The sequence below is a fragment of the Mustelus asterias genome, chromosome 8 (assembly GCF_964213995.1).
Source record: "Mustelus asterias chromosome 8, sMusAst1.hap1.1, whole genome shotgun sequence".
Lineage (NCBI taxonomy): Eukaryota > Metazoa > Chordata > Chondrichthyes > Carcharhiniformes > Triakidae > Mustelus > Mustelus asterias.
The window spans coordinates 78,626,341-78,652,015 of record NC_135808.1 but is presented as its reverse complement, the minus strand read 5'-3'; the positions used below and the strand labels follow the sequence as shown (position 1 = coordinate 78,652,015).

The 25,675-nt window shown below is 41.9% G+C and overlaps 1 protein-coding gene across 1 annotated transcript in view; it reads right to left on the bottom strand.

The window, feature by feature from the left end:
• The window catches only part of swt1 (SWT1 RNA endoribonuclease homolog), a 130,700-nt gene that overhangs the window by 9,229 nt on the left and 95,796 nt on the right, over nucleotides 1-25,675 (bottom strand). Inside the window, exons 17-18 of the mRNA XM_078218305.1 lie at nucleotides 2,709-2,787; nucleotides 2,397-2,464 (exon numbers count right to left, since the gene is read on the bottom strand). Of these exons, the coding sequence (XP_078074431.1) occupies nucleotides 2,397-2,464; nucleotides 2,709-2,787 (147 nt within the window). The remainder of the gene's footprint in view (nucleotides 1-2,396; nucleotides 2,465-2,708; nucleotides 2,788-25,675) is intronic.

Below are 25,675 nucleotides of genomic sequence, written 5' to 3'. Positions count from 1 at the left end.
AAGACTATTTCCTCGGGTGGATGGAGCTATTACAAGGGGGCATAACTATAGGGTTCGTGGTGGGAGATATAGGAAGGATATCAGAGGTAGGTTCTTTACGCAGAGAGTGGTTGGGGTGTGGAATGGACTGCCTGCAGCGATAGTGGAGTCAGACACTTTAGAAACATTTAAGCGGTTATTGGATAGGCACATGGAGCACACCAGGATGATAGGGAGTGGGATAGCTTGATCTTGGTTTCAGATAAAGCTCGGCACAACATCATGGGCCGAAGGGCCTGTTCTGTGCTGTACTGTTCTATGTTCTATGTGTGAAGACTTTCCAGATCTGTGAGCTACAATTGGAATTCCTCTTTGTTTGGGCTGTTTCAGGTCTGAGACATTGATCTCCTTCCTCGGGCCTTATGATGTGTGGTGCTAGATGCCTACTCATCATTGATCAAACAAGTCAATGATTGGTTCAATAGGCATCAATCCTGCATTACAACAGTGACTACATTTCAAAAAGTACTTCATAGGCTGTAATGCACCTTGAGACATCCAATGGATGTGAAAAGCAATATATAAATGCAAGTCTGCTGGTGTCTTCAACTGACACAACCAAAAACAAATTAACTGGCCATGCATCTCACCTATTGATGGTGGTTTCTGATGCAGGTTGACTATTAAGATTTGTCAACATCACAACAATGATTGCATTTCAAAAATAATTAGTTGGCTATCAAGAGCTTCGGCATATCCTTGGATCATGATTAGGTGCTACGATAATACAAGTCTATTTTTACATTACTTATGAGCAAATGATACTGAAGCTCTAAGAAACCAAATTATGTGTATGGTTAGACATAAAGGCACTTCACGTAATGAGAAAACGAAGGTAGAAATTAACTTCTGAGCTCAAATGAAAACAGAAAATGTTAAACGTGCAACAGTTGAGTCAGAATATTAATGTCTTGCAGCAACCATCCCAGCAATAAATGAACAAACTTAGACTAAACTACGGATTGTCACCTACAGTTCTTGCCTATTAGCAATAGATGTTTCAGGTGCCTGTTGCAGGCTAAACTCAAATATAGCCAATCATAGCAGGAGTTTTCAGTCCTCTTCTGTCTCACAATCACCTGAAATTGGGATGCTAGAGAGACAAGTATCACCCCTCCTCCTTTCTGGTTTATTATATCTGAACCTCACACATCCTTTTAATCTTCGAGGCTGTCTGAATGCCATGAAAATAACAAGCTGCAATGTGCAGTGTTCCTTATTAAGTGATGCATTTTGGAAATATAATTAATAGCAGCATGGGATCTGTGCTGCTCTGTACAGCAGCCAATTTCAAAACAGTAGAGTATTATACCAAATTAAGAACTGCAAATATGCAATTTTAGCCAGAACAATAGAAGTGTTGTTTTACAGTACAAGATAGTTATTTAATTCCAGTTTATAATATAATGCCTATAATGGTTTGGGCAATACAATGAATTAGCATGCTACACTTTTACTTCTGTGACTCAGGTTTGAGCCCAGCTTATTCTACTAAGAGCAAAGTCTGATCTTTTCTGGCTGAATGTTTTCAATGATTCTTGGCATTCTTGGCACAGAACCACAACACAGATTTCCTCATAAATTAACGTGAAACTGGAAATTTAAAAATGGCTAGTTAAGAATTAAAACACACAGGGTCAAAGCGGGTTGAAACCATATTATTGGAGAAGAGTAGAAATATCATTAGTTTGCATTTACCATGTTATACCTTGACGCTGTAACGAGATATCAAAAATGGGAAACTATCCTAGTTCCCATAAATGGCATCTTTACTGGAATGCAATCCACAATTTAAATTTTTTTTCAGTTGTAGCATGCAAGGGAATGAACATGAAGGACAGAAATAGAAAATCAGATTGAGATAGAGACAGACTGTTAACTGAATGCAGAGGAAGTTGCTGCAATCTCAACAGAGATTCCCCAGTTTTGTCAAGAATCGTAGAAAATTTTCAATCAGAAATTTAAGCGTTTTTTTCCCCATCCAGGTTGTTTGTTGTTGCAAACTCGCGAAGTCTATTCACTAAGTCTGCATCATCAGCCATAAACTTGATCTTAGCCTTGAAGTCATTAACATTTAATATGCAAATGATGATATAATGGCACTGCAGATGGAGTTTGGATTTTAGGTCAAGTTCTGTACGTTCTCTCCAAAGTTTTGAATAATGCATTAATGGAGCTTTATGTCACTGTTATATGATTCTGCTCATGCACTGAATAAAGAAAATCATCCACATATCAAATCTAATATGACTGAAGTAAAGCAACAATTTAGGGACTCAATAGCATTGCACACACAGATCATATTGCACACAGTGGGTTCATTTACATTGTCAGGCAAAAACCTGTTTGCAACTCACCTGTATTCTTCGTGAGTAAAGCATTCATGCAAATCCTGCGCAGAGATCCTGGTAACAGAAATATTTGTCTGCAAAGAATAAATTAACTTTCTGAATAAAACTTCCTGTAGCAACGAAAGTTAAATGAGTAAAATAGAAAAACAAACAGAAACACGAGTAATCGCCAAGATATAATTTCTTATGCAAATAGTGATCAAGTAACTAATTTGTTATGCATCAACCTCTATTGCATTATTCAACACAAACTTTAAAGAGTAAATAAGTGAATGGAAAGGTTTAAACATTCTGTTTTCCAGAAAACTATTTTAATACCTCCTCATTATTTAGAAAGATATGCAGGATCTCCGCGAGTTTCTGAAAGTCTTGAACGTTGCTATCAGACGACATAATTCTGAAACAACAATCACAAACAACATATTAGGTAAAGTCTAAAACCAGAATATTAAACAAGCAACCCTCAAACAAAGTTAACTCCATGGCAAAATGTAAACATGTCCAATAGATCTGAGTGGATAGCACCATCTAAAATTACTAGGAAAGTAACACTATTCCATGCAGTCAGAATAGTTGCCAGATTTAACCTGTATTTATTAAATTATGAACTATTTTTGTAATTCTGGCCTAAGGGAACAGCATCTCTAATACACTGCATGTAGTGTTAGGTTTGGGATTTAATTTGTGTATCAGTGCTGGGAAATAGAACATTATGTTCTCATCGAGCATCTGTAATCAATTCAAAATCAAGTATACCAGATTATACAGAATCATATGGGCGGCATGGTGACAATAGTGGTTAGCACTGCTGCCTCACAGTGCCAGGGATCCGGGTTCAACTCTGGCCTCGGGATACTGTCTGTGTGGAGTTTGCACGTTCTCCCCATATCTGTGTGGGTTTCCTGAGGGTTCCGGTTTCCTCCCAGAGTCCAAAGAAGTGCGTGTTAGGTTGATTGGCTATGCTAAATTAACCCTTAGTGCCGGGGGCTAGCAAGGTAAATATGTACGGTTACAGGGATAGGGCCTGGGTGGGATTATTGTCCATGCAGACTTGATGGGCCAACTGGCCTCCTTCTGCACTGTAGGGATTCTATGATACAATTTTACAGCACGTAAGAAGCTATTAAACTCATTACTGATATTGGCAATTTGAAAAGCTAGCCATTTCCTCTCATTTCCCCTTCTTTTTCTCCATACTCTCTTACATTTTTGTTTTACTTTTATAAACTATTGTGGATTCTGCTTCCACTAATATTTCTGCTAAGGCATTCCACGTTTCAATAGTTCTCTGCATGTAAAAATGCTCTTTTCATTTATTTGGTGATGATCTTAAATTTATGTTGCTGAGCTACCAAAGCACCAACAGGTTGGAATAGTCTTTTCCCAATAATCTTTTCAAAATCCTTCAGCATTTCCAATCGATGTATACGGTAAAGTTATCACTGAATTACTTCAACAATGCACTTCAATCTCAACTTAATGTCATTTCCCATAATTACCATTTTGTGAGGAAAGAACAATTTTCAGATTGTAGAAATTGGATAGCCCAATTTTTTGGGCACTGGGATCACAATTTGTGACCAGCCCATATAGATCGAAGTGGATAGCATGCAAACTTGGTGAACTCAGTTCTGTAAGGTTCTCCTGAGTTCTGTGGAGGAGATGACTGTCTGCATCAGGGGCCAGCTACGACAGAGCCTGCAACATCCAAAGTCAATGAAGATGATGGCACCTTCTTCCCTTATGCCCCTTCTCAACTCCCAGTTCACCATCATCCTGAAATCTGGCACAATGAGCAAGCTGCTGATGGTGTGACCATGGATCTCTTGCTTCCCACCCATCCCCACGTGCTTCACACCGTGCCCGTCTCTTGATCTGTAACTCACAGTCACCTGTTCAGGTACTGGCACCCTGAAGATAAGCATAAAGTTGAGATCAGTATGGAGAACGAGTGGCCCCCAAGGTAGGCTGGGGGTAAAGAATGATTTGTTTGCCAGTGCATCAGAGGAACAGGTCAAGATGAGTTTTGGTGCAGAAGACTCAGTTGAGGATCTCACTCATTAACAGTGAGGTTAATGCTGAACCTCACTGCAGCTTTTCCTCGATCATCCTGCAGACCCTGAGGCACTACCATTGCTGCTGCCTCTGTGTGGACAGATCATCTACTCCTCTGCTGTCCCCACCCCTGTGAAGGTTAGTCACACCCTCAGGAAAATCCAGCACATCACACTTATCTGCAAAAACACCCAGAGCACTTCAGACACTTTGTAAGCAAAAAAGGTTTGCAAAAATTACCTTACCTGCAATGCGGGCGTCTGGCCCTTTAAATAATCGTCACCCTATTGTATTAACAGGGTCCATCTTGCAGCTTCGTGTTTGTGCTTTGCTGAGTGAACAATGAAAAAGTTGCCTGCACGTGTTGGCCAAATTTGGAATCCCCGTGCACATCAGGTGGTTGGGATGTGTGCCAACAGGATAGTGTTGATTCAAAGCCTTTCAGTGTAGTGGTGCCACCGTGTGCACCCTTTTCTTTCAGCAATACTGCAAAAGCTATGACAAAGTGGCCAGAGGTGCAGGCTACACAGATAAAGCATTGCTGTGTGAGCAATGCTCCCTCTTAAGTTGCAAGGGTGTGCAGCCAGCTGCATTAAGAAATGTGCTGCACTTCAAACGAACAGATTGCGCACAAGCAATGTTCCCTTTAAGATGTGCACATCACAGCGAACAGGTGCGAGGGGAACATTTTATTCAAGGCAATTTTACTCACACCCATACTTTCAAATTAAGGGTGTTTTAGTGCTGCAGATTTATGGATTTTTATTGAGAATGCTTAAATCCATTTCTCCCTTACAACAGCCAAAGTATCCTTTCCCTTATGGCCTGAGCTGGATTTAGGAACCAGAGGTATTAAAACATCAGTCTAAACCACAATACCATTTAGTCACCCCAGAATGCTGGATCGCATTCAGATCTTTTTTAAATTCTATTTGAAGAAAATGTTTTATATTCATGTTTTTATACTGGTAATTGTTTAATGCAGATTCTAAGGTGCTGGCATCTGTGACACATTTTATTACATTAAAGGTGCTATATGAATGCAGGTTGTTATTTTCTGAGCCAGTTCCCGTAGACCAGAACACCAACTAAAAACGTGGAGATAAATAGAAAAGCCGCATTAAAATGTGTGACTTACAGTCAGAACTGGGGAAGTTAGAAATGAAACAGGTTTTGAGAAAGTTTTTGAGCAAAACCTTTTATTGGCATGATGAGGGAGCCAACTTTAACAGCAGAGACAGCTTTCAGATACTGCTTTCCCAGAATCTGCTGAACAGCAGAACTGAATTCAGCCAGCAAATTAAACAGAGACTGTGCCATAGAGGCCAAAAAAAAACTTGGAGAGCCTTTTGTGAACAGTTATGCCTCTTCAAAATGTGACTTTGTTTGATAATGTTCAGCTTTCTTGAAATCTTTACTGTATCACTGTCTATAATTAAGGGTTAATTTGATTTGGTTTAATTTGATTTGGTCAAATAGCTGATGTTGTGGCCAGCAGCGATAGAGATTAGTGTAGAATACAGACATTTGTTTCATTGGAAGGAAGAACTTGATAATTCTAATGATAAAAATCCCATGGGAGTTCAAGGTTTTCCTCAAGAATGAAATACATTTGGTAATCAATAATGAGCATGTTGGCTGTGCTAAATAATTATATATCCACAGTGGGCTAGTTTGGGAAATTTCAGAAGTAGAAATTAGATCTACACTGCAGTATCTTTAAGAATTAACATGCTATTAAAGATATTACTGAAGATAAGTCATATAAATTCCAACTGTTTTCTGTTGCTGTTTTGCACAATTTCAGATACTTGCCACGGGTTTTCACAAACAGATACTTAAGAAGCCTTTCTTTGATTGATGAGAGGGAAATGTGGGCACATGAACAGACAATGCTTTATACCAGGACCCTATTTTGGCCTCTGGAAAGTAGTAGTGAATTCACAACTAATGTTCCAGGTTTAATTAAATTACCAGCCTAGCTAGAAGAATTTAGAATCTAATCTTGTACAGCATTTTAAATTTAATAGGCAGGGAAGTTATTTTGTCAATCATGGCAACTAGACCAAAATAAATAAATTATGCCTTTAAATGATCGTGAGAATATTTGATAATCATCAGAAATTGTAATTTTTTCCTCTTCTGCAGTACATTCTTGAGTGGGTTGGTGCTACACTGTGGGATGACAGCTCAAGCATTTCATAGAAATTTGGCTATTTGAAGGAAGCATGCATCATTTTATGATTGAGCCAAAGAGTTGGACAAAGTTCTCTTGTTCTTGAACAAAGCCTCCACTGCCTCATCTGGTCGTCTTTTTATAAAAACATAACAGGGAGGTTGATGGGAGGGAAATGTGGGCACATAAACAGCCAATGCTTTATACCAGGACCCTATTTTGGCCTCTGGAAAGTAGTAGTTAATTCACGACTAATGTTCCAGGTTTAATTAAATTATTACTAGCCTAGCTAGAAGAATTTAGAATGTAATCTTGTGTAGCGTTTTAAATTTAATAGGCAGGGAATTTTTTGGTCAATGTTGACAACTAGACTAAAACCAAGCTTCAATCAAAACTTCTTTAATTAAATTTCAGAACCTCAGTTAAGGAAATGCAAAAATGGACAGTAAAAATCAGCTGGTCCATCCTGCCTATCCTATCTGTGTGGAAATTCCTCTACAACCTCTAATGGAAATCTAGCAAACTCCAGGAAATCATAGTGACTGTCTGATATAATCCCAATGACCCCCATCTGCCTCTATCAGCAGAGAGATTTTCTGCTCTCAGGGACTTTTTGGGCCCCTATTTAAATGTTTGAAGTGAATCTGTTCTCATCAACTCTGCCGGCAACTTATTCCAGAATCCAATGACTCTCAGCAAAAAGTACCACCAAGCATGTGGTTTATTTCTATGCTTTTGTCACTTATAGTCATGTTCTCTGAAGCTCTCAAGCTTTATTATTTTTATTTATTTTTTATTAGTGTCACAAGTAGGCTTACATTAGCACTGCAATGAAGTTGCTGTGAAAATCCTCTAGACCCCACACTTCGGCGCCTGTTCGGTACACCGAGGGAGGATTTAGCATGGCCGATGCACCCAACCAGCACGTCTTTAGGATTGTGCGAGGAAACCCATGCAGACACGGGAGAGAATGTGCAGACTCTGCATGGACAGTAACCCAGGCCAGGAATCGAACCTGCGTCCCTAGCGCTGTGGGGCAGCAGTGCTAACCACTGTGCCGCCCCGTGCTTATCTAGATCAATAGCCTATACTTCTTCATTATTCTGAAGACATCAGTTACATATCCTTGAAGTTTACATTTTATCCAAAGTAAACAAAACTTCAACATGTCTGTCATGGCAACCAAAGGCCTCGAAATTAATCATCAATCCAGTGGCCCTTACTCTATATATCAGCGCCTTCATATACCATCACTATAAAAGGGGATTACAAACAGACACAGTATTTAAGATGCGGCCTGGATAAGTGCTTATTCGAAGAAAGGATAGTGTTTCTTGCGTCATATTTAGTTGACTTGACAATATATCAAACTCGGTTTGTTTTCTCAATAGCTTAGTGGGATTGGTAAAGAACATGGTCAATGAATCATGAACTATAAAATTCATGTCCTAATTCCACTCAGAACCCTTATGCAAACGTGCACAGTTTATACATTTGGAGTTACCTGCATTTACCTTGTTATTTCTCTAAACCAGAATATGACCATCAATTCCACAAGATTCAACTTTGCTTAGCAACCTCTCGTTTGGCATTTTGCAAAGGAACTTCTGAAAGTCTACCTACCCAATGTCAAGGGTCATGCTGGGAAATCTTAATAATCAATTCTCATTCAAGATTAATTGTCGTGTGCATCTGCAATTATCACTTCTGGCAAACTGCCTACAACAGGGCTTATGATTTCCCACTTCTGATTTATTTCCTATTTATTAGTACTTTTCTCTTGTTCATGCGATGACTTCCAGATTGCATCAGTGATTAGCTATGTAATTGAGGTGTTCAGAACTGTTACTTTAGGCACCTTAGTGAGTGCACCAAAGTCAACAGTCCAGTCCATTTTAAATGCACTAATTCGAGCAAGAACTATGGGCTGAATCTAATGATTTCCTGTAGTGGCTTTGCAGGTCAGGGAGCCAGTCATATTTCCCAAGTGGACTTCTCATTGCCCTCCCACTTGCCCATGACTTGTCTGTAATTTTATGGGAAGCAAGTGAGGTCTGGGAAGTGACTGGTTGTAGCGAGAGAGAGAGAGGGGGGGGGGGAGGGGTGGAGGGAGAGAGAAAAGTCAGATTATCTTGCTTGGGCCTCAGGCAAGAAAGGAGGGTTTGGTGATGCCTCCATTTGCCTCCCTTTCCAGATGGGAGAGCCCCCCCCCCAACCCCCAAGATGCTGCATTTCCCCGCTCTCCCCTCAACTCTATAATCAAGGACCCCACGCACCCCAGACATACTCTCTTCTCTTCCACCTTCTTCCGTTGGGAAAAAGAGACAAAAGTCTGAGATCATGTAGCAACCGACTCAGCTGCCATCAGACTTTTGAACGGACCTACCTTATATTAAGTTGATCTTTCTCTACACCCTAGCTATGACTGTAACATTATATTCTGCACCCTCTCCTTCCCTTTCCCCTATGTACTCTATGAATGGTATGCTTTGTCTGTATAGCGCGCAAGAAAGAATAGTTTTCAATGTATCCCAATACACGTGGCAATAATAAATCAAAATCAAACTCCATCCCCGGGGCTTCTTCTACCATCCTGGCCATGGCAGCCTATGCTTACCTGGTCGTGCGGGTTCCAGCACAGACTTGTGGGACTGCTTGGCCATCATTCCCATTGGCATTGCTTGGACTACAGAGATGCCTTTCTCAGGTGGGTCCTCCTCCTGACTGAAGGACGGAAGTCCCACCTCCAGCCTATTAGTGCTCCTCAATAGGCTGCAGGGCAGCCAGCTGAATCGTTGGGTGGTGGGATGGGAAATCCCACCCACTGCAAAATCCCAGCCTACATCGACATCTATAATCAAAATCCAATTATAGAATTGAGCCCAAAGTATTATAAGTAGGGAGAGGTGAGGCAAGTATCCACTGAAATCTCTGTCACATACTGAGACTCCACCTGAATTTAGAGTCATTGAAGTTTACAGCATGGAAACAGGGCCTTCAGCCCAACTTGTCCAATGCCGCCCAGTTTTTACCATTAAACTAGTCCCAATTGCCTGCATTTGGCCCATATTCCTCTATACCAATCTTACCCATGTAACTGTCTAAATGCTTTTTAACAGACAAAATTGTACCTGCCTCTGCTACATCTGGCAGCTCATTCCAGACACTCGCCACCCTGTGTATGAAAAAATTGCTCCTCTGGACCCTATTGTATCTCTCCCCTCTCACCTTAAACCTATGCCCTCTAGTTTTAGACTCCCCTACCTTTGGGCAATTTGCTCTGTGGAATTCTTCAATGCTGTCGTAGAATCATAAAATCCCTAAAGTACAGAAGGGCCATTTGGCCCATCGAGTCTGTACCGATCACAATCTCACCCAGGCCCGATTCCTGTCCTTAATTATCTATTGATCCCTAATATAACTTGAAATACTCTTACTACCACTATCCTCCTCTAGTATTCTTTTAAAGGTTTGAAGACTGCTTTCTTTGCTCTAGGTTGAGTTTGATAACTATCATTCTTCACTTGATAGTTTTCTTTTCAAATTTGTAAAAAAAATTCTAATTTAATTCAGGCATGATCAGTGTATTGACCTAGAAAGCCCGATTGGAAAGGAACATAGATTATTACAGAATACAAAATAAAACCACTACCATGGTGTACACACACTAATCCCTTCTTGGGGCTGCAGTACGGCAAAGCCAGCCCTAGGCCTGCCTTTTAAAAATGGCTCAGGTAATGAGTTCTAGCTAGGCAGGTTACCAGGGGAACTCATGCTCAATGAGCCCCACAGGGAGATAAATCAGTGATTCCCCATGGACCTCCGTGGAGGTCATTGCAATCAGTTAGCCCATTTGTTTTTGTTTTACTACATGCTCTTCCTTTAATCCTAGGAACATGTGCAATGATTGTTTTAAAAGTAATCCAATTAGACTCAGTCTTGTCATCCTGCGCCCCCAGTGAACCTACTTCCATGCAGTTACATGCATCTTAATATAAATAAGGGCTTTGCACTGTAGCGTCTACTCATGACATTATAAACCCAAACCCTACCCCTTCCCAATGATGTGATGCAGTTTAGATGTTTGGGGGGGGGGGGGGGGGGGGGAGTGGGGGCCCTGATGTCTGCAGGAGGGCATGGCTGTGGAGGGGGAAGAGTGCCCACAATACTTCTGTGTTGGTGGTGGGGTAGAAGGAGCGTGCCCCTGATACTTTGTGGTGGTGTTTGTGGTTGGGGGGGGGGGGGGTAATCTCAGTGGAGCTAGCGTTGCCAACTCTATCATGCTCCACCCCACCAGAGTGGTGATGTAAACCACTCCCCCAGATTTTCTGTGCACTAAGAGTCAAAAAGTCATGTTTGAAAACTCGGCTGTGTTTTTGGAGAGCAACATTCCAGTTTTCAGGGTCTGACAAATTTGAGAAAATTTTGTCCATTGTCTGCCATCTTTGCAGATTCATCTTTATAGAATTTTATAGAATTATAGAATTCCTACAGTGCAGAAGGCGGCCATTCGACCCATCGAGTCTGCACCGACCACAACCACACCCAAGCCCTATTCCTGTAACCCCACATATTTACCCTGCTTATCCCCCTGACACTAGGGTCAATTTATCATGGCCAATCCACCTAACCCGCACATCTTTGGAGTGTGGGAGGAAACCGGAGCACCCGGAGGAAACCCACGCAGACGCGGGGAGAATGTGCAAACTCCACACAGACAGTGACACAAGCCGGGAAGTGAACCCGTGTTCCTGGCGCTGTGAGGCTGCAGTGCTAACCACTGTGCCGCCTGTTAGATCTGTTAGCCATCTGTCAGATTTGTTGCTATCTCAGCATTGGAATTAACCCATTTAAAAACAGTTAACACCTGCATGAAACAGTAGACAAGTGTGTTAAACATTCACCCACTAATATCACTAATAGTAATTTCTAGGTTTGCAAGCTACTCAAATCTATAAAATCAAGTTAATTATGCAAATTGCTCTGTATTTGACAAATAATTCACAAAAATATTGCCTTTGTATTATAGTATTGTTTGTATTATGAAAAAAGCACATCATCCTGAGAAACCCAAACATCAGCCTGGTCAATTACTGATCTTCTATGGAAGTGTCATCAATATAAGTGCCAAGGTATTAGCCTGCAGGCATTGTACAGTACACTTCGTTACTTATATATGACTAATTAGAAGCATTTAGTCCACTAGAACAATGAACTGTAAAACATTGTACATTGTTGTTAGAAGTTCTGTTTATATCATCTGGATATGACTACATATATTTAAAGAAGGTAGTCAGTGAATTTTATTGTGGATATGAAAAATATATAGTCCATTGTGGAGTACAGTACACTGTGGTAGAAATTGGTTTTTAAGGTACCATTGCTAAAAGAAAGGTTTATTAAACTATTCCAATAAAAGTTTCTTACAAAAGTGATTGATACGTCTTTTCGAAAAAAAGGTATGACTATCAGGTTATAAATTGTGCAGTTATAGCTGACTTTATGGCACGTTTATCTTCACTTATTGAAATGTAGTAAGAACTGATCAAACTCACAACCAGGTAATCACACAAAACAGAAGTAACAACTGAAATGCTGGAAACATTTAGCAGGTTAGGCAGCATCTGGAGCAAGAAAAGCTTTTCAGGCTGACCATCTATCATCAGAACTAGAATGGTCAGATATTAAACGGAACAGCGTCAGGTAAAGGGGACTAGAAAAAAAAACAGTTCTGTGATTGGATGAAGGGCAGGCAATGAATTACAAGGAGAGAGATTAATCTTAGAATTCTTCCAGTATCATGCACACATCCAGCAAACGCTGCCTAAAAGTCACTGTTGACAATATTGGGGTTCAAATTATATTTCTTTATCCAAACTGTTAGCATAGATATTAACCCATTTAAAATAAACAGATTAACATCTAGATAAATCTAGTAGACAAATCAATATTATATATATATATATATATATATATATGTTAGGTATGCACCCATTAATTTCACCAGAAAATTGCAAACCTAGAAATCACTATTGAACAGTGCAAAATAAAATCTGTTGCACTTTAATTGACAAATAATTCACATAAGTAGTGACCCTGAATTATAGTTTGAGAATTTAATAATACATTTTATAGTACGTGCATTTTTGTGTCACAGACTGTGTATTATCCTGTCCGTAAAACCCAAAAGGTACTCTGAATAGTGATTCTTCTTTTTTTTACAAAAGTCTCATTAATCAAAATAATTAAATGACAAAACTGATAAGCAAAAATAGTTAATAATGAGAGAAGGTGGAGAAACAAAAGATGTGTCCAGAGGATGTGTATGAATGGTTATAGCAGCCATAATATACAAGGCTACGGACAAGTGCTGAATAATGGGATTAGACTAGATAGATGCTTGCTGGTCAATGTAGATATTTTGGGTCGATGTGCCTCTTTTTGTGTTGTAAAATTCTACGAATGTGTAATAACTTGCAATGTGGGAAGCTAAGGACAGAAGGACACCAGGTGCTGGTTAAGAAGTGGACTAGAATGTCATGGAGGGAACACTCCCTTTTGAATGTTAAAGAACAAAGAAATGTGCTCACACTTTCAGCAAGGACTGAAAGATAATGATCCATAACAAGAAACCTATCTCTCACAAAAAAAAACTTTCATTTATGTAACATTTTTCAGGACTGTCAGACACCTCAAAGCGCTTTGAAGCCAAAAAAGTACTTTTGAAATTAGTCATTGTTGTAATGGAGTGGTCAATTTTCCTGCAGCAAGTTCTAAAAACAGCAGTGTGATAATAATTAGATCACAAATCAACATTCCTTATTCCTGTAGTATAAATTGATGTGATTGTTTGAAATTTTTCATCATGCATTTGTCCTAATGAGTGCAAGGCAAAAACATCAACAATATATCTTTCTTTTCAGCAATATTCAAGTCCTGTACTGCAGAGCAACTGTTTGGCTATGTTTTAATCAAAATGCAATAAAATAAAATACCATTTCTGTTATTAACTTATAAAATTACAAGAAAATAAAATGTTTTTGACCTTTTGCTATAGGTGATAAGGTGCTCCAAGTTACAAAAGGCTGTTACAATAAAAAAAAATCAAATAACACTATTAAGAATTAGAAAAGCCACAGAGTCGGATATTTTACTGGGAGGCAGGCTTCTGGACACGAAACCTAGAAGTAGGGACTTCCCAGATATCCTGCTGAAATTAACAGGAGGATGGGCTTTTGCATTTTTTCGCCCATTTCCCCAAACAACACTGGCTGAGAGAGCTTGAGATACAAGACCGCAGCCTGGGAGCAGATAGAAGGGAAGATGTGACGGACTGATCGCAGGTAGGGGCCGAACTAAAAGATTGAGGGGGGGGGGGAAGAAGGGGAAAACATTGTGGTTAAGGCGATGGGAAAAGCATGCAAAGGAAGGAGAATCAAAAGGAGATCATGGAAAGTGAGGTGGGCTGATCAGCCAATCACAGGAAGGGAAGCAGGTAAGCCTGTTGGGCATGAAGGAAACACTCCCCTAGTTCCAGATTTTCTGATAAAATGAAACAGCCGCTCAGCTTCCACCGTGCCAATAGCCTTCAGGATCCTAAAGGCTCTTACTTTTCTTAATTGTTAGCCACATCTCCAAGTTTGGGTAGCATCTGTAAAATTTAAATTTCACTCTATATTGCAATGCCCAAGTAATTTATAGACATCAATAAAAGCAGCGGTCTTAGCACTGAATCTTGTGGAACATCACCGCCTAGCCATCCTCCAGTCTGAAAAACAGCTATTTATTATTATGGTTTTCTGTCCTTAAGCCAATATTTTATCCAAGCTGACATTGACCCTCCTATTCCATGAACCTAAACTTTGTTAATCAGCTTTAATGTGATACTTCATCAAACACTTTCTTAAAATCCATATTTACAGCATCCCTCATGAAATGCGATTTCATATCCCGCATGAAATGTGATTTGCACCATGTACAATCACACTGTATTGTTTCCACCTATGTATTTAAAACTAGTGGCTTCTGTTTAAATTAACCAACAGGTTTGAAGTTCATTCAGCTTGTTTGTATGAGAGTGGAGGTTACAGGTGGCTGAGCTAACTGGCCATGACATTGTGGCACAGGAAGCCATTCACGTGGATGGAGCACATAAGAATGTAGTGGTAATAGGAAAGTATAGTGAGGGGGGATTGACACTGTTCTCTGCAGCAAAGAGCCAGAGTTCAACAGCTGTGTTGCCTGCCTGGTGCCAGGATTCAGGGCATCTGCTCTGGGTTAGAGAGGAACTTGCAGTGGGAGAGAGAAGATCCCATTGTCATGGTCCATGTAGGTACCAACGACAGAGGTAGAATAAGGCAAGAGGTTCTACATTTAGAGTTTGAAGAGATAGGTTCAACAGAACCTTAAGGTTGTAATCTATGGATTATTACCTGAGCCTGTGCAAAGTGGCATAGGGTGCATAAAATTAGAGCAATGAATACACGCTCAAAGATTGGCGTGGGAGATTTGGGTTTCGGTTAATGGGGCACTGGCATCAGTATTGGTGAAAGTGGGAGCTATACCATTGGGATGGCCTGCATCTGAACCATGCTGGGACCAGTGCTTTTGCTAATTGCATAACTAGGAAAGTAGAGAGGTCTTTAAATTAAATGGGGGTGGGGATTCTGGAGAGGGGATATGTGGGCTTACAAAGCAGAAAGGATATGGCAGCATTGCAAGGTAGCTATTTAGGTAATGATACCCAAAGTCTGACAGGAAGGGACAGTGTGTACAAATGTAAAACGGCAGCAAATAGGTTTGTGTGTGTGTGTTTGGGGGGGGGGGGGGGGGCGGAGAGAGAGAGAGAGAGAGAGACAACTTTAATGGCTCTTTATTTACACATGTGTAGTATTCAATATAAAATGAATGAATTAACAGCACAAATTCAAGTTAATGGGCATGATCTTATCGCCATTACAGATGCGTGGCTACAAGGAGATCAGAGCTGGGAACTAAATATTCAGAGGTATGTGATTTTTCATAAGAATAGACAAGAAAGAAAGGATGGTGGGGTAGACTTGTTAATACAAGAGTACGAAATTATCTTGGATTGGAAGATGTAGAAGAATTCATACGGGGGGAGGTAAGAAATAACAAGGGGAAGTAGTCACTGATGAAAGTAGTCTATAGGCCCCCTAACAGTAGCTTACTGTAGGATGGATAATACATCAGGAGGTAATGAGGGCATGTAAAAAAGCCAGTACATTAATCACGGTGACTTTAATCTTCAAGTAGATTGGGAAAGTCAACTTGGCATAGGTAGTCCAAAGATGTGCGGGTTAGATGGATTGGCTATGTTAAATTGCCCCTTAGTGTCAGGGAGATTAGCTTGGGTAAATGCACGGGGTTATGGGGATAGGGCCTGGGTGGGATTGTGGTCAGTGCAGACTCAATGGGCCGAATAGCCTCCTTCTGCACTGTAGGATTCTATGACTCTATGAATCTTTAACCTGGTGTTGTGAGACTTCTTTCTATGAATCTAGTCATGAGGAAGAATTCATAGATTGTATGCGGGATAGCTCCCAAACTAAGGTACGCAAAACCCAGGGGTCTGTGGGAACCTCCCAGGGGGTCTGTGGGAAGACAAGTATATTTGTAAAATTAAAAACTGTGTGTGTGTGTGTGTGTGTGAGAGAGAGAGAGAGAGAGAGAGAGAGAATGAAAGAGACAAGTGTGTGGGAAAGGGACACGTGTGCATGTGTGAGAGAGAGAGAGACATGTGTGTGTATGTATGTGTGTGAGGGAGAGATAGGTATATGTATCCAATATGACTATCAGCTTTCCAGCATCAGTCCTACCATTAAAAATGACAAAAGGTAAGACTTAAATTTTTTTTCAATAAGAAAACATTTTAGATTACCCACTTCCAAAGTGAGTAATAGTTAATGTTAAGGGGCCACAGAGGGTGACTTGACCAGGAATTGAGGGGTCCATGTGGCTGGCCGGTGTGCCTCTTCCTAATTCCTAATATATGCATAAATTATAGCTAGAAAAGTCTTGTTTACATTTGATTTCTGTGTCTGCACTCATTTCACAGCAAAAAAGGAGTGTTACACTTCGAGAATGTGTGGGGTTCCCTGGTTCGAAAAGATTTGGAAACCCTATCCTAGAACAATACGTTGTGGATTAATAAACAATTTCAGAATAAAGGATCCCATCTGAAACAGTGACCATTATACGTTAGAATTTTTCATTCCATTTGAGTGCGAGAAATGTGGCTGAATAACAACTGTGCTCAACTTAAATAAAGGCAATTACAAAGGGCCGAGTTGGCTGGGAAAGGAGTTTAGCAGAAAAGACAGTGAATCAGCAATGGCAGGCATTTATGAAAATTGTTCATGACTCACAACAAAGATATATCCCAGTGAGGAAGAAGAATTTTAGGAAGGGGATACATCAACCATGGTTAACCAAGGAAGATAATATTAAACTTAAAGAGGAAACAAAATGTGGCAAAGATTAGTGGTAAGTCAGAGGAGAGGGGAACATTTTAAAAACAACAAAAGATGACCAAAAATAATAAAGAGGGAGAAGATAAACTATGAGGGTAAATTAGAAAATAATATAAAAATGGACAGTAAGAGCTTCTTTAAAGACAGTAAAAGGAGAACATAGGCCCCTTAGAGAATGAATCGTAGAAGCGCAGTAGGAGGCCATTCTGCCTATCAAGTCTGCACCGACTCCCTGACACAGTACCACACCCAGGCTCTCTCCCCTACATTTGCCATGGCCAATGCATCCAACCCACGCATCTTGGGACAGCAAGGAGCAATTGAGCATGGCCAATCCAACTAACCTGTACATCTTTGGACTGTGGGAGAAAATCGAAGCACCCGGAGGAAACCCATGCAGATATGGAGAGAAAATGCAAACTCCACAAAGTCACCAAGGCCAGAAATTGAACCTGAGTCCCTGCCGCTATGGGCAGCAGTGCTAAGCACTATATCACCATGCTTTTGAATCGTGCCCAAGACTGGAGAAATAATAATGGGGAATCAGGGAATGATAAAGGAGTTACGCAAGTACTTTGTATCAGTCTTCATGGTAGAAAATACGAATAACATTCCAAAAATACTAAGTAATCAGGGGGAAAAGGAGGGGGGTGGGAGAAGAATAAATAAATACAATAACAACCACTGGAGAAAATGTACTAGGGAAACTAACGGGACTAAAGGCCGATAAGTCCCCTGGACTGAAATGTCTCCTTAACCTGATGGGTTGCATCCTAAGCTATTAAAGGAAGTAGCTGCAGATATGGTGGATGCACTGAAAGTAATCTTCGAATGATTCTTAAATTCTGGAGAAGTCCCAGAGGATTGGAAAACTGTCCTTATTCAAAAGGTGAGGGGGACAAAAAAAAAGGCCAATTAGCTTAACATCTGACATTGGGAAAATATTTAGAGTCCATTATAAAGGATGTTATATCAGCGCATTTAGAAATACATAAGATAATCAAGCAGAGTCAGCATGGTTTCATGAAGAGAAAATCATGCCTGACAAATTTATTAGAATTCTTTGAAGTGGTAACAAGCAGCATAAATAAAAGGGAGCCAGTGGATGTATTTCTACAAGTGTTCGATAAGGTACTGCACAAAAAGCTAAGAGCCCATGGTGCTTATGTAGAGACATTCAATGTCAATTATGGCACCCCTGCCTCCGAGTCAAATGGTTGCAACACCAATTCGTCTCAGGGATTGATCTTTGTTTAATTTGAATCAGCTTCAAATTCAGATATTTAGCTCACAGAATCTGTTCCAAAATTCTGAATCAGACATGATGAAAATTAAAATAATCCATAGACTGGCCAGCACATCAAACAGCAAGGAGCACAGCATTATGCCAAATAGATCTCATTCTCCAACAGTACAATTTTAAAAAAAATAGTGCCTAAACTGCCTCTGGTAAGTTTGTAACTCTCTTCTCAACACTGAAGCAGTGGAATTACCAGTGCGTCAGGGACAGCTTGCTCCCAGTTTTGGCTGCCCGAAGAGTGAGCATTGTTGTTCAACTTGCTGATGTGGTTGGCTCCTTGGATATGCTCCAGTGCAAGTCAACTAATTCTTCTCGAAAGTTCTTTCAATGTTTCTGTTCATCTTTTCAAATCTGGCATGAAAAACTTTTCTTACTTGGAAATAGTCTTGAATTAGAAGGAACAAACCATATTAATTTACATTAAAAACAAAAGGTCTGCATCATTTGCAGAACTTGAAGCTGTAACAAAAGGCATTACTTTGGGGGGGGGGGGGGGGGGGAGGTGCCAGCAGGGGAGTCCGTGAAGTCTGTGGTGCTTCTTTGCAGGAAGGTCAGCCAAACCACATGCCAGGCAGTGGCGAGGCAAATGGCAGGCCTACCCCTGGGAAAAAAAGTCTCCAGGAGCAGGGGGTACCACCTACTGAGAGCTACTGACTAATCAAAGGCTATTGACTGGCTAGTGACAATATGGCTGCACAGTTTTGCCTGTTGTGCATGCTGCATGTTGACAGACCTGTCCACCACTGAATTAACATTCCAGACTCTCCCAACACTATCCCTGAGTATGTCCTGTACCGCCTGCAGAACAGACTCTCCAGAAGCAACAGCACAATACAGTCAGGAGGGAGTGGCCCTGGAGTCCTCAGCATCAACTCCGGACACTATGTAGATTCATAAAATCAAGTCAAACATGTGCAAAGAAGCCTCATGCTGATCACAACCTACTGTGTTCTCTCAATTGATGAAGCAGTGCTTCTCCATGTTGTGTACCACTTGAAGTAGTATTGAAAATTAGCAAGGCACAGAATGTACTGAGGTGGGGGACCTCAGTGCCCATCATCGTAGTTGCCAAACTAATCTTTCAGCGAATGTTGATAAAGTCAACCTAAGCAATAAATCTACATGGCCTCATCTTCACCTAGCTACCTGCTGTAGATTAACCTTTCCATGACAGTATGGGTAGGAGTGACAATGGCACAGTCTTTGTGCGGACAAAGTATCCTCTGTATATTCAGGTTGGGAATGTTCATGGAGCCTCCCCCTCCCATTAGTTAATAATCACCAACATTCACACGATGTGACAAGATTGTAGAGATTTATGAATGTACATGATACTACACAAGTTGTGGCTGAGGACACCATCTGTCGTGCTGTGTGGCACTACTGCCGAGCTGAACAGATTGATTCTGAACAGATCAAAACTGAGCATTCATAAAGCACTGTGGACAATCAACTACAGCGACTTGTAATGGATTGTAATTTAAACTAAATGTTTAACAAATTTCCCATTCAACAATTACAATCAAAGTAGATGACCAATCTTGTTTCAATGAGTCGGGAAGAGAAGGCCAGGAGCAGCATCTGGAGTACCTAAATACAAGATACCAAACTGGTGAAGCTACAGTTAAGGAGTACATGTATGCTGAATGGTGGAAGCAGCATGTAATAGAGAGTAATGCGATCCCACAACTAATGGATGAGATCAAAGCTCTGCAGTCCTGTCATAATAAATTGTGAGTGATCACGAACACTTAAAACAACCAATGGGAGGAGGAGGAGGCGGCGGCTCCTTGAATATTCCCATCCTCAATGATGGTGGAACCCAGCATGTGAGTGCAAAAGACAAGGCTGAAGCATTTAGCCAGAAGTGTTGTGTGGCTGATTCATCTCAGCCTCCTTCTGAGGTCACCACCATCACAGCTGCCACTCTTTAGCCAATACGATTCATTCCACATGATCGAGAAATAGCTGAACACATTGGACTGACAACATTCAAGATATAGTGAAGGTTTGAGTTCCAGACCACACTGTACCCCTAGCCAAGCTGTTCCAGTACAGCTACAACACTCTTCCCAGAAAGCAGGACAAATCCAATCCAGCCAATTATACTGCCTTATCAGTCTACTCTCAAGCAACAACAAAGTGCTGAAAGGTGTTGTCTACAGTGCTGTCAAGCAGCACTTACCAATAATCTACTCACCAATGTCCAGTTCTAGTTCTACCAGTGCCAATTGATTCTGGATCTCATTACAGCCTTTGTCCATACATAAAACAAGCTGAACTCTAGAGGTGACGTGAGAGTGACGACACTTAACATTGAGGCAACATTTGACTGAGTGGGACATCTGGAACCAGAATAAAATTGAAGTCAATGGAGGTCAGGAAGAAAACTTGTTATTGGTTGAAGTCATGTCAAGCATAAAGGAAGGATTTTGTGGTTGTTGATGGCCAGTCGTCTTGACCGCAAACACGCTGAAGTTCTCTCAGGGCAGCATCCTAGGCACAAACATCTTCAGTTGCTACCCGTCCTCCATCATTAGGTCAGAAATGGGATATCTCGTAATGATTGTAGAGCGTCCAATTCCATTTGCAGTTTGTTGAATAATAAAGCAGTCTGCTGAAATGCTGCATGATCTAGACAACACATCCAGGCTTGGACTGATTAATGAGAAGCAACATCTGTGGCACTCAGGTGCTATCTCCAACAAGGGAGAATCTAACCACCTCACTTTGATACTAGAAATCATAGAAACCCTACAGTACAGAAAGAGGCCATTCGGCCCATCGAGTCTGCACCGACCACAATCCCACCCAGGCCCTACCCCCATATCCCGACATATTTACCCACTAATCCCTCCAACCTACATATCTCAGGACTCTAAGGGGCAATTTTTAGCATGGTCAATCAACCTAACCCGCACATCTTTGGACTGTGGGAGGAAACCGGAGCACCCGGAGGAAACCCACGCAGACACGAGGAGAATGTGCAAACTCCACACAGACAGTGACCTAAGCCGGGAATCGAACCCAGGTCCCTGGAGCTGTGAAGCAGCAGTGCTAACCACTGTGCTACCGTGCCACCCACACCACTGTGCTACCGTGCTGCCCATACTCAATGGCATTACTCTTACTACTGAAACCCCTACCAATAACATCCTGCGGGTCACCATTGACCAGTCAAATAAATACTGCAGATACAGGAGCAGGTCAGATCTGAGAGATTCTGTGGCAAGTGATTCATCCCCAGACTCCTCAGCTTTTCACCCACTGACAAGACATGTGACAGAATAATCTCCACTTGCTTGAATGACTGCAGCTCCAACAATCATGAAGCTTGACATTGAACAAGATAAAGCAACCCACTTAATCGCTATCCCAACCATCATCTTCGAGAACATTCACCTCTTCCACCATCCGTGCACCATCCACAGCATACACTGTAGCAAAATGTCAAGGCTTCTTCAAAAGCTGCTCTCAAGCTCTTACCCTCTATCATCTAAAAAGACAAAGACAGCAAGGACATGGGACTGCCACCGCCTCCAAGTTTCCCTTCAAGTTACACATTGTACAGATTTGAAAATATATTGCAAAACATTCATTATTGCTTGGTCAATAACCTGGACTTCCCTACTTAACAGTGTTGCAAGAGTACCTTCACTACATGTACTGCAACAGCTTATCTTTCTTAATTGCAATTAGAGATGAGCAATAAATGACGACTTGGCCAGCAACACCTGCATCTTACGAATGAATAAAAAAGGTTGGGGTTTTCAAGAGACACCCTCGCAACTGGCATCAATTTGAAGCAAATGTGGATAGGATGTTTAACTCCTTTGTGGAACTTGCTGTTTTAAAATAATATAATCATAGTATTTGAATCTCAGAAACATTTATTTTAAAACTTCAACTGGTCCCTTCAAAACATTGCAGTTAATGGAGAAAGATATAATTATGCAGAAACTGCTTTATTTAGACCTCAAGAATATTATCCAGAACTTGGAACAAGGCAGGCATCAAATGATGTGGAGAGAGGAATGGGAACAGGAGGTAATTTTGTGGCAATCCTCCTGCAAGTCACACATCATTATGACTTATTGCTGTTCCTGCAGTGTTGCCTGGTCAAATTCTTGGAGCTTCCTACCCAATAGCACTGAGGGAGCTCTTCACCACATGGACTGCAGTGGTTTAAGACCACAGCTCACCACTATCTCTCAAGGGCATTTAGGAATAGGAAGTAAATCCTAACCTTGTCATTAATGTCAACATTGTCCACATTCTGATGAATGAATAAATAAAAACAATTTTTTTTCCCCAATTGTTCTGCCTGCGGTTTTGGCAGTAACACCAAAGTAAATATGTACTATCTGGGAACACAGAACTAGAAACCCACACATTGGGACTAGGGAACATAGCAAAAGAAAAGCAGCTAATGATTATTTTAAAGGAAACTTTACTTTCTGGAAGGGGGGCGGGAGGGGGGGGTGGAAGGGGGGGTATTGGAGGGTCAGTGTATGTATCTGTATTGGTGTGTAGTGGTGAAAATGAGTGAGAAAACGGAGACTGGACATGAGGCAAACTCATACTCAGCCCCACCCACTTGATCTGTCACTCATTCCCACAACCCCTCAGTCAGGACTTTCACTGCAGATTTTTTCTCACTCAAATAGACCAATGAGAAAAATGCAGAAACATAACATTTTGTACTACAATAAACTGAATATCAACAAAAGTTGAGGTGTTAATAAAAGTAGCAATTTCTGAGCAAATGTAAAACAACGCAGAACATTAATTCAAGTTAAAACGTGTTAATTTTTTAAAAATAACCAAACACAACCCTTCTTCCCCGACACACACACAGCCCTGCCTCTCCCCAGACATACACACAGCAACATCCTCTCCCCACATGCACACACAGCCCCCCCACACACATACACACCCCTCTCCCTATCCCCTCCACACACACACATCCTGTCCCCTCTGCCACACACACACACCCTCCCGTCCACACACACATACACAGCTTCCCCCACACACACCCCATCCTCTCTACACACATGCACACACAGACCCTTCTCCACATGCACAGAGCAACACTCTCTCTCCACACACACATTTCAAAATATGGATGGGGGGGATATATATTTTGAAACATTTTCCCAAATTTTTGACTGTCAGGTTTTTACTTCTTGCGATTATAATTTTGACATTATCTTCCAAAGGGAATTCCTCTAATTCTGTGCAATGTTCAGATGAAAACAAGATGAAAGAAAGGATCCAAGGCTGCTCCAGAGGCAGATTAGCTGCACCCAACGTTGCCCATGCAAATCACATTCATAAGTAGGGGTACATCTGCCATGGAATGTGAGAAGAGTTGCCAAAACAAACTTCTTTTCACTATGGTTGATTTCCCAGATTTAGTAATCTCCTTGAATCTTATTTCCAACCAAGTTCCACCACAGGGACAATTCTTCCAAGTTCACCACATGACTCTGAACATTTGAGCACCTGGCTCATGGCTACAGGGACATCAACAATCCAGTTACAGATCACAAATGAATTATACAGGTCACTAATTGCTCACTAGGACACTGTAGTTTAATTACCTTCCCATAGATAATTAGGCAGCACAAAGAAGATGCTACATTATTTTCAGTTTGCAAGATTCTCCCAAGACCATCCCCCCCACCCCCCCCCCCTCCCCCCCCCTCCCCCCCCTCCCCCCCCCTCCCCAACCAGAGATCCATCTGAGCCCGCCCCCCTCCTCCAGCGGACGCCAGCGGAAGGCCAGGAAGGTGCTGCAGGCTCTCGAAGGACTGCAGGTCGGAAGGATGGTGGAGGGAGACCAGCGATCGAGGTAGGTTGGGGGTGTGCTCTGCCGAGGGGGGCCTGCCACCAGGGGGGTCTGATCCGGGGGGGGGGGGGGGGGGGGGGGGGGTCTGCTGGGGGGGCCGGGGGTCTGCCAGGGGAGCCTGCCTCCCGGGGGGGTCTGCGAAGGATGGTCGAGGAGGATGGGCTTCGGAGGTTCCTCTGCAGAGTAGAAATCCACTTCACATTTTTATTCTGCAGCTCGCTTACAGCGCGGATCCGGAACGGACCAGAAGACGGTAAAGTGGAATTTGGCGGTAGAGTTGGGCGCGCGGTTCATTAAGTTGATTTAAATGCATGCTAATGCATTTAAATCGTCGGGCTGCCTGATTCGGACACGGACAATCAGGTGTCGGTAAAGCTGCGATCTGCTCGGATTCGGGTGCAGATCGCGTTAAAGGCCCAACGCCCGAATTTACCGCGATTTCGTGCCTGAAAACGGGTGCGAAGTTTTGGTAAAATAGGGCCCATGATATGGAGATGCCAGCGTTGGACTGGGGTAAACACAGTAAGAAGTCTCACAACACCAGGTTAAAGTCCAACAGGTTTATTTGGTAGCAAAAGCCACTAGCTTTCGGAGCGCTGCCCCTTCGTCAGGTAAGTGGGAGTTCTGTTCACAAACAGGGCATATAAAGACACAAACTCAATTTACAATATAATGATTGGATTGCGAGTCTTTACAGGTAATCAAGTCTTAAAGGTACAGACAATGTGAGTGGAGAGAGGGTTAAGCACAGGTTAAAGAGATGTGTATTGTCTCCAGCCAGGACAGTTAGTGAGATTTTGCAAGCCCAGGCAAGTCGTTATGGGGGTTACAGATAGTGTGACATGAACCCAAGATCCCGGTTGAGGACGTCCTCATGTGTGCGGAACTTGGCTATCAGTCTCTGCTCAGCGACTCCGCGCTGTCGTGAAGGCCGCCTTGGAGAACGCTTATTCGAAGATCAGAGGCCGAATGCCCGTGACCGCTGAAGTGTTCCCCAACAGGAAGAGAATACTCTTGCCTGGTGATTGTCGAGCGGTGTTCATTCACCCGTTGTCGTAGCGTTTGCATGGTCTCCCCAATATATCATGCCTCGGGGCATCCTTTCCTGCAGCGTATCAGGTAGACAATGCTGGCCGAGTTGCAAGAGTATGTACCGTGTAACCTGGTGGATGGCGTTCTCACGTGAGATGATGGCATCCGTGTCGATGATCCGGCACGTCTTGCAGAGGTTGCTGTGGCAGGGTTGTGTGGTGTTGTGGTCACTGTTCTCCTGAAGGCTGGGTAGTTTGCTGCGGATGATGGTCTGTTTTAGGTTGTGCGGTTGTTTGAAGGCAAGAAGTGGGGGTGTGGGGATGGCCTTGGCGAGATGTTCATCTTCATCAATGACATGTTGAAGGCTCTGGAGAAGAT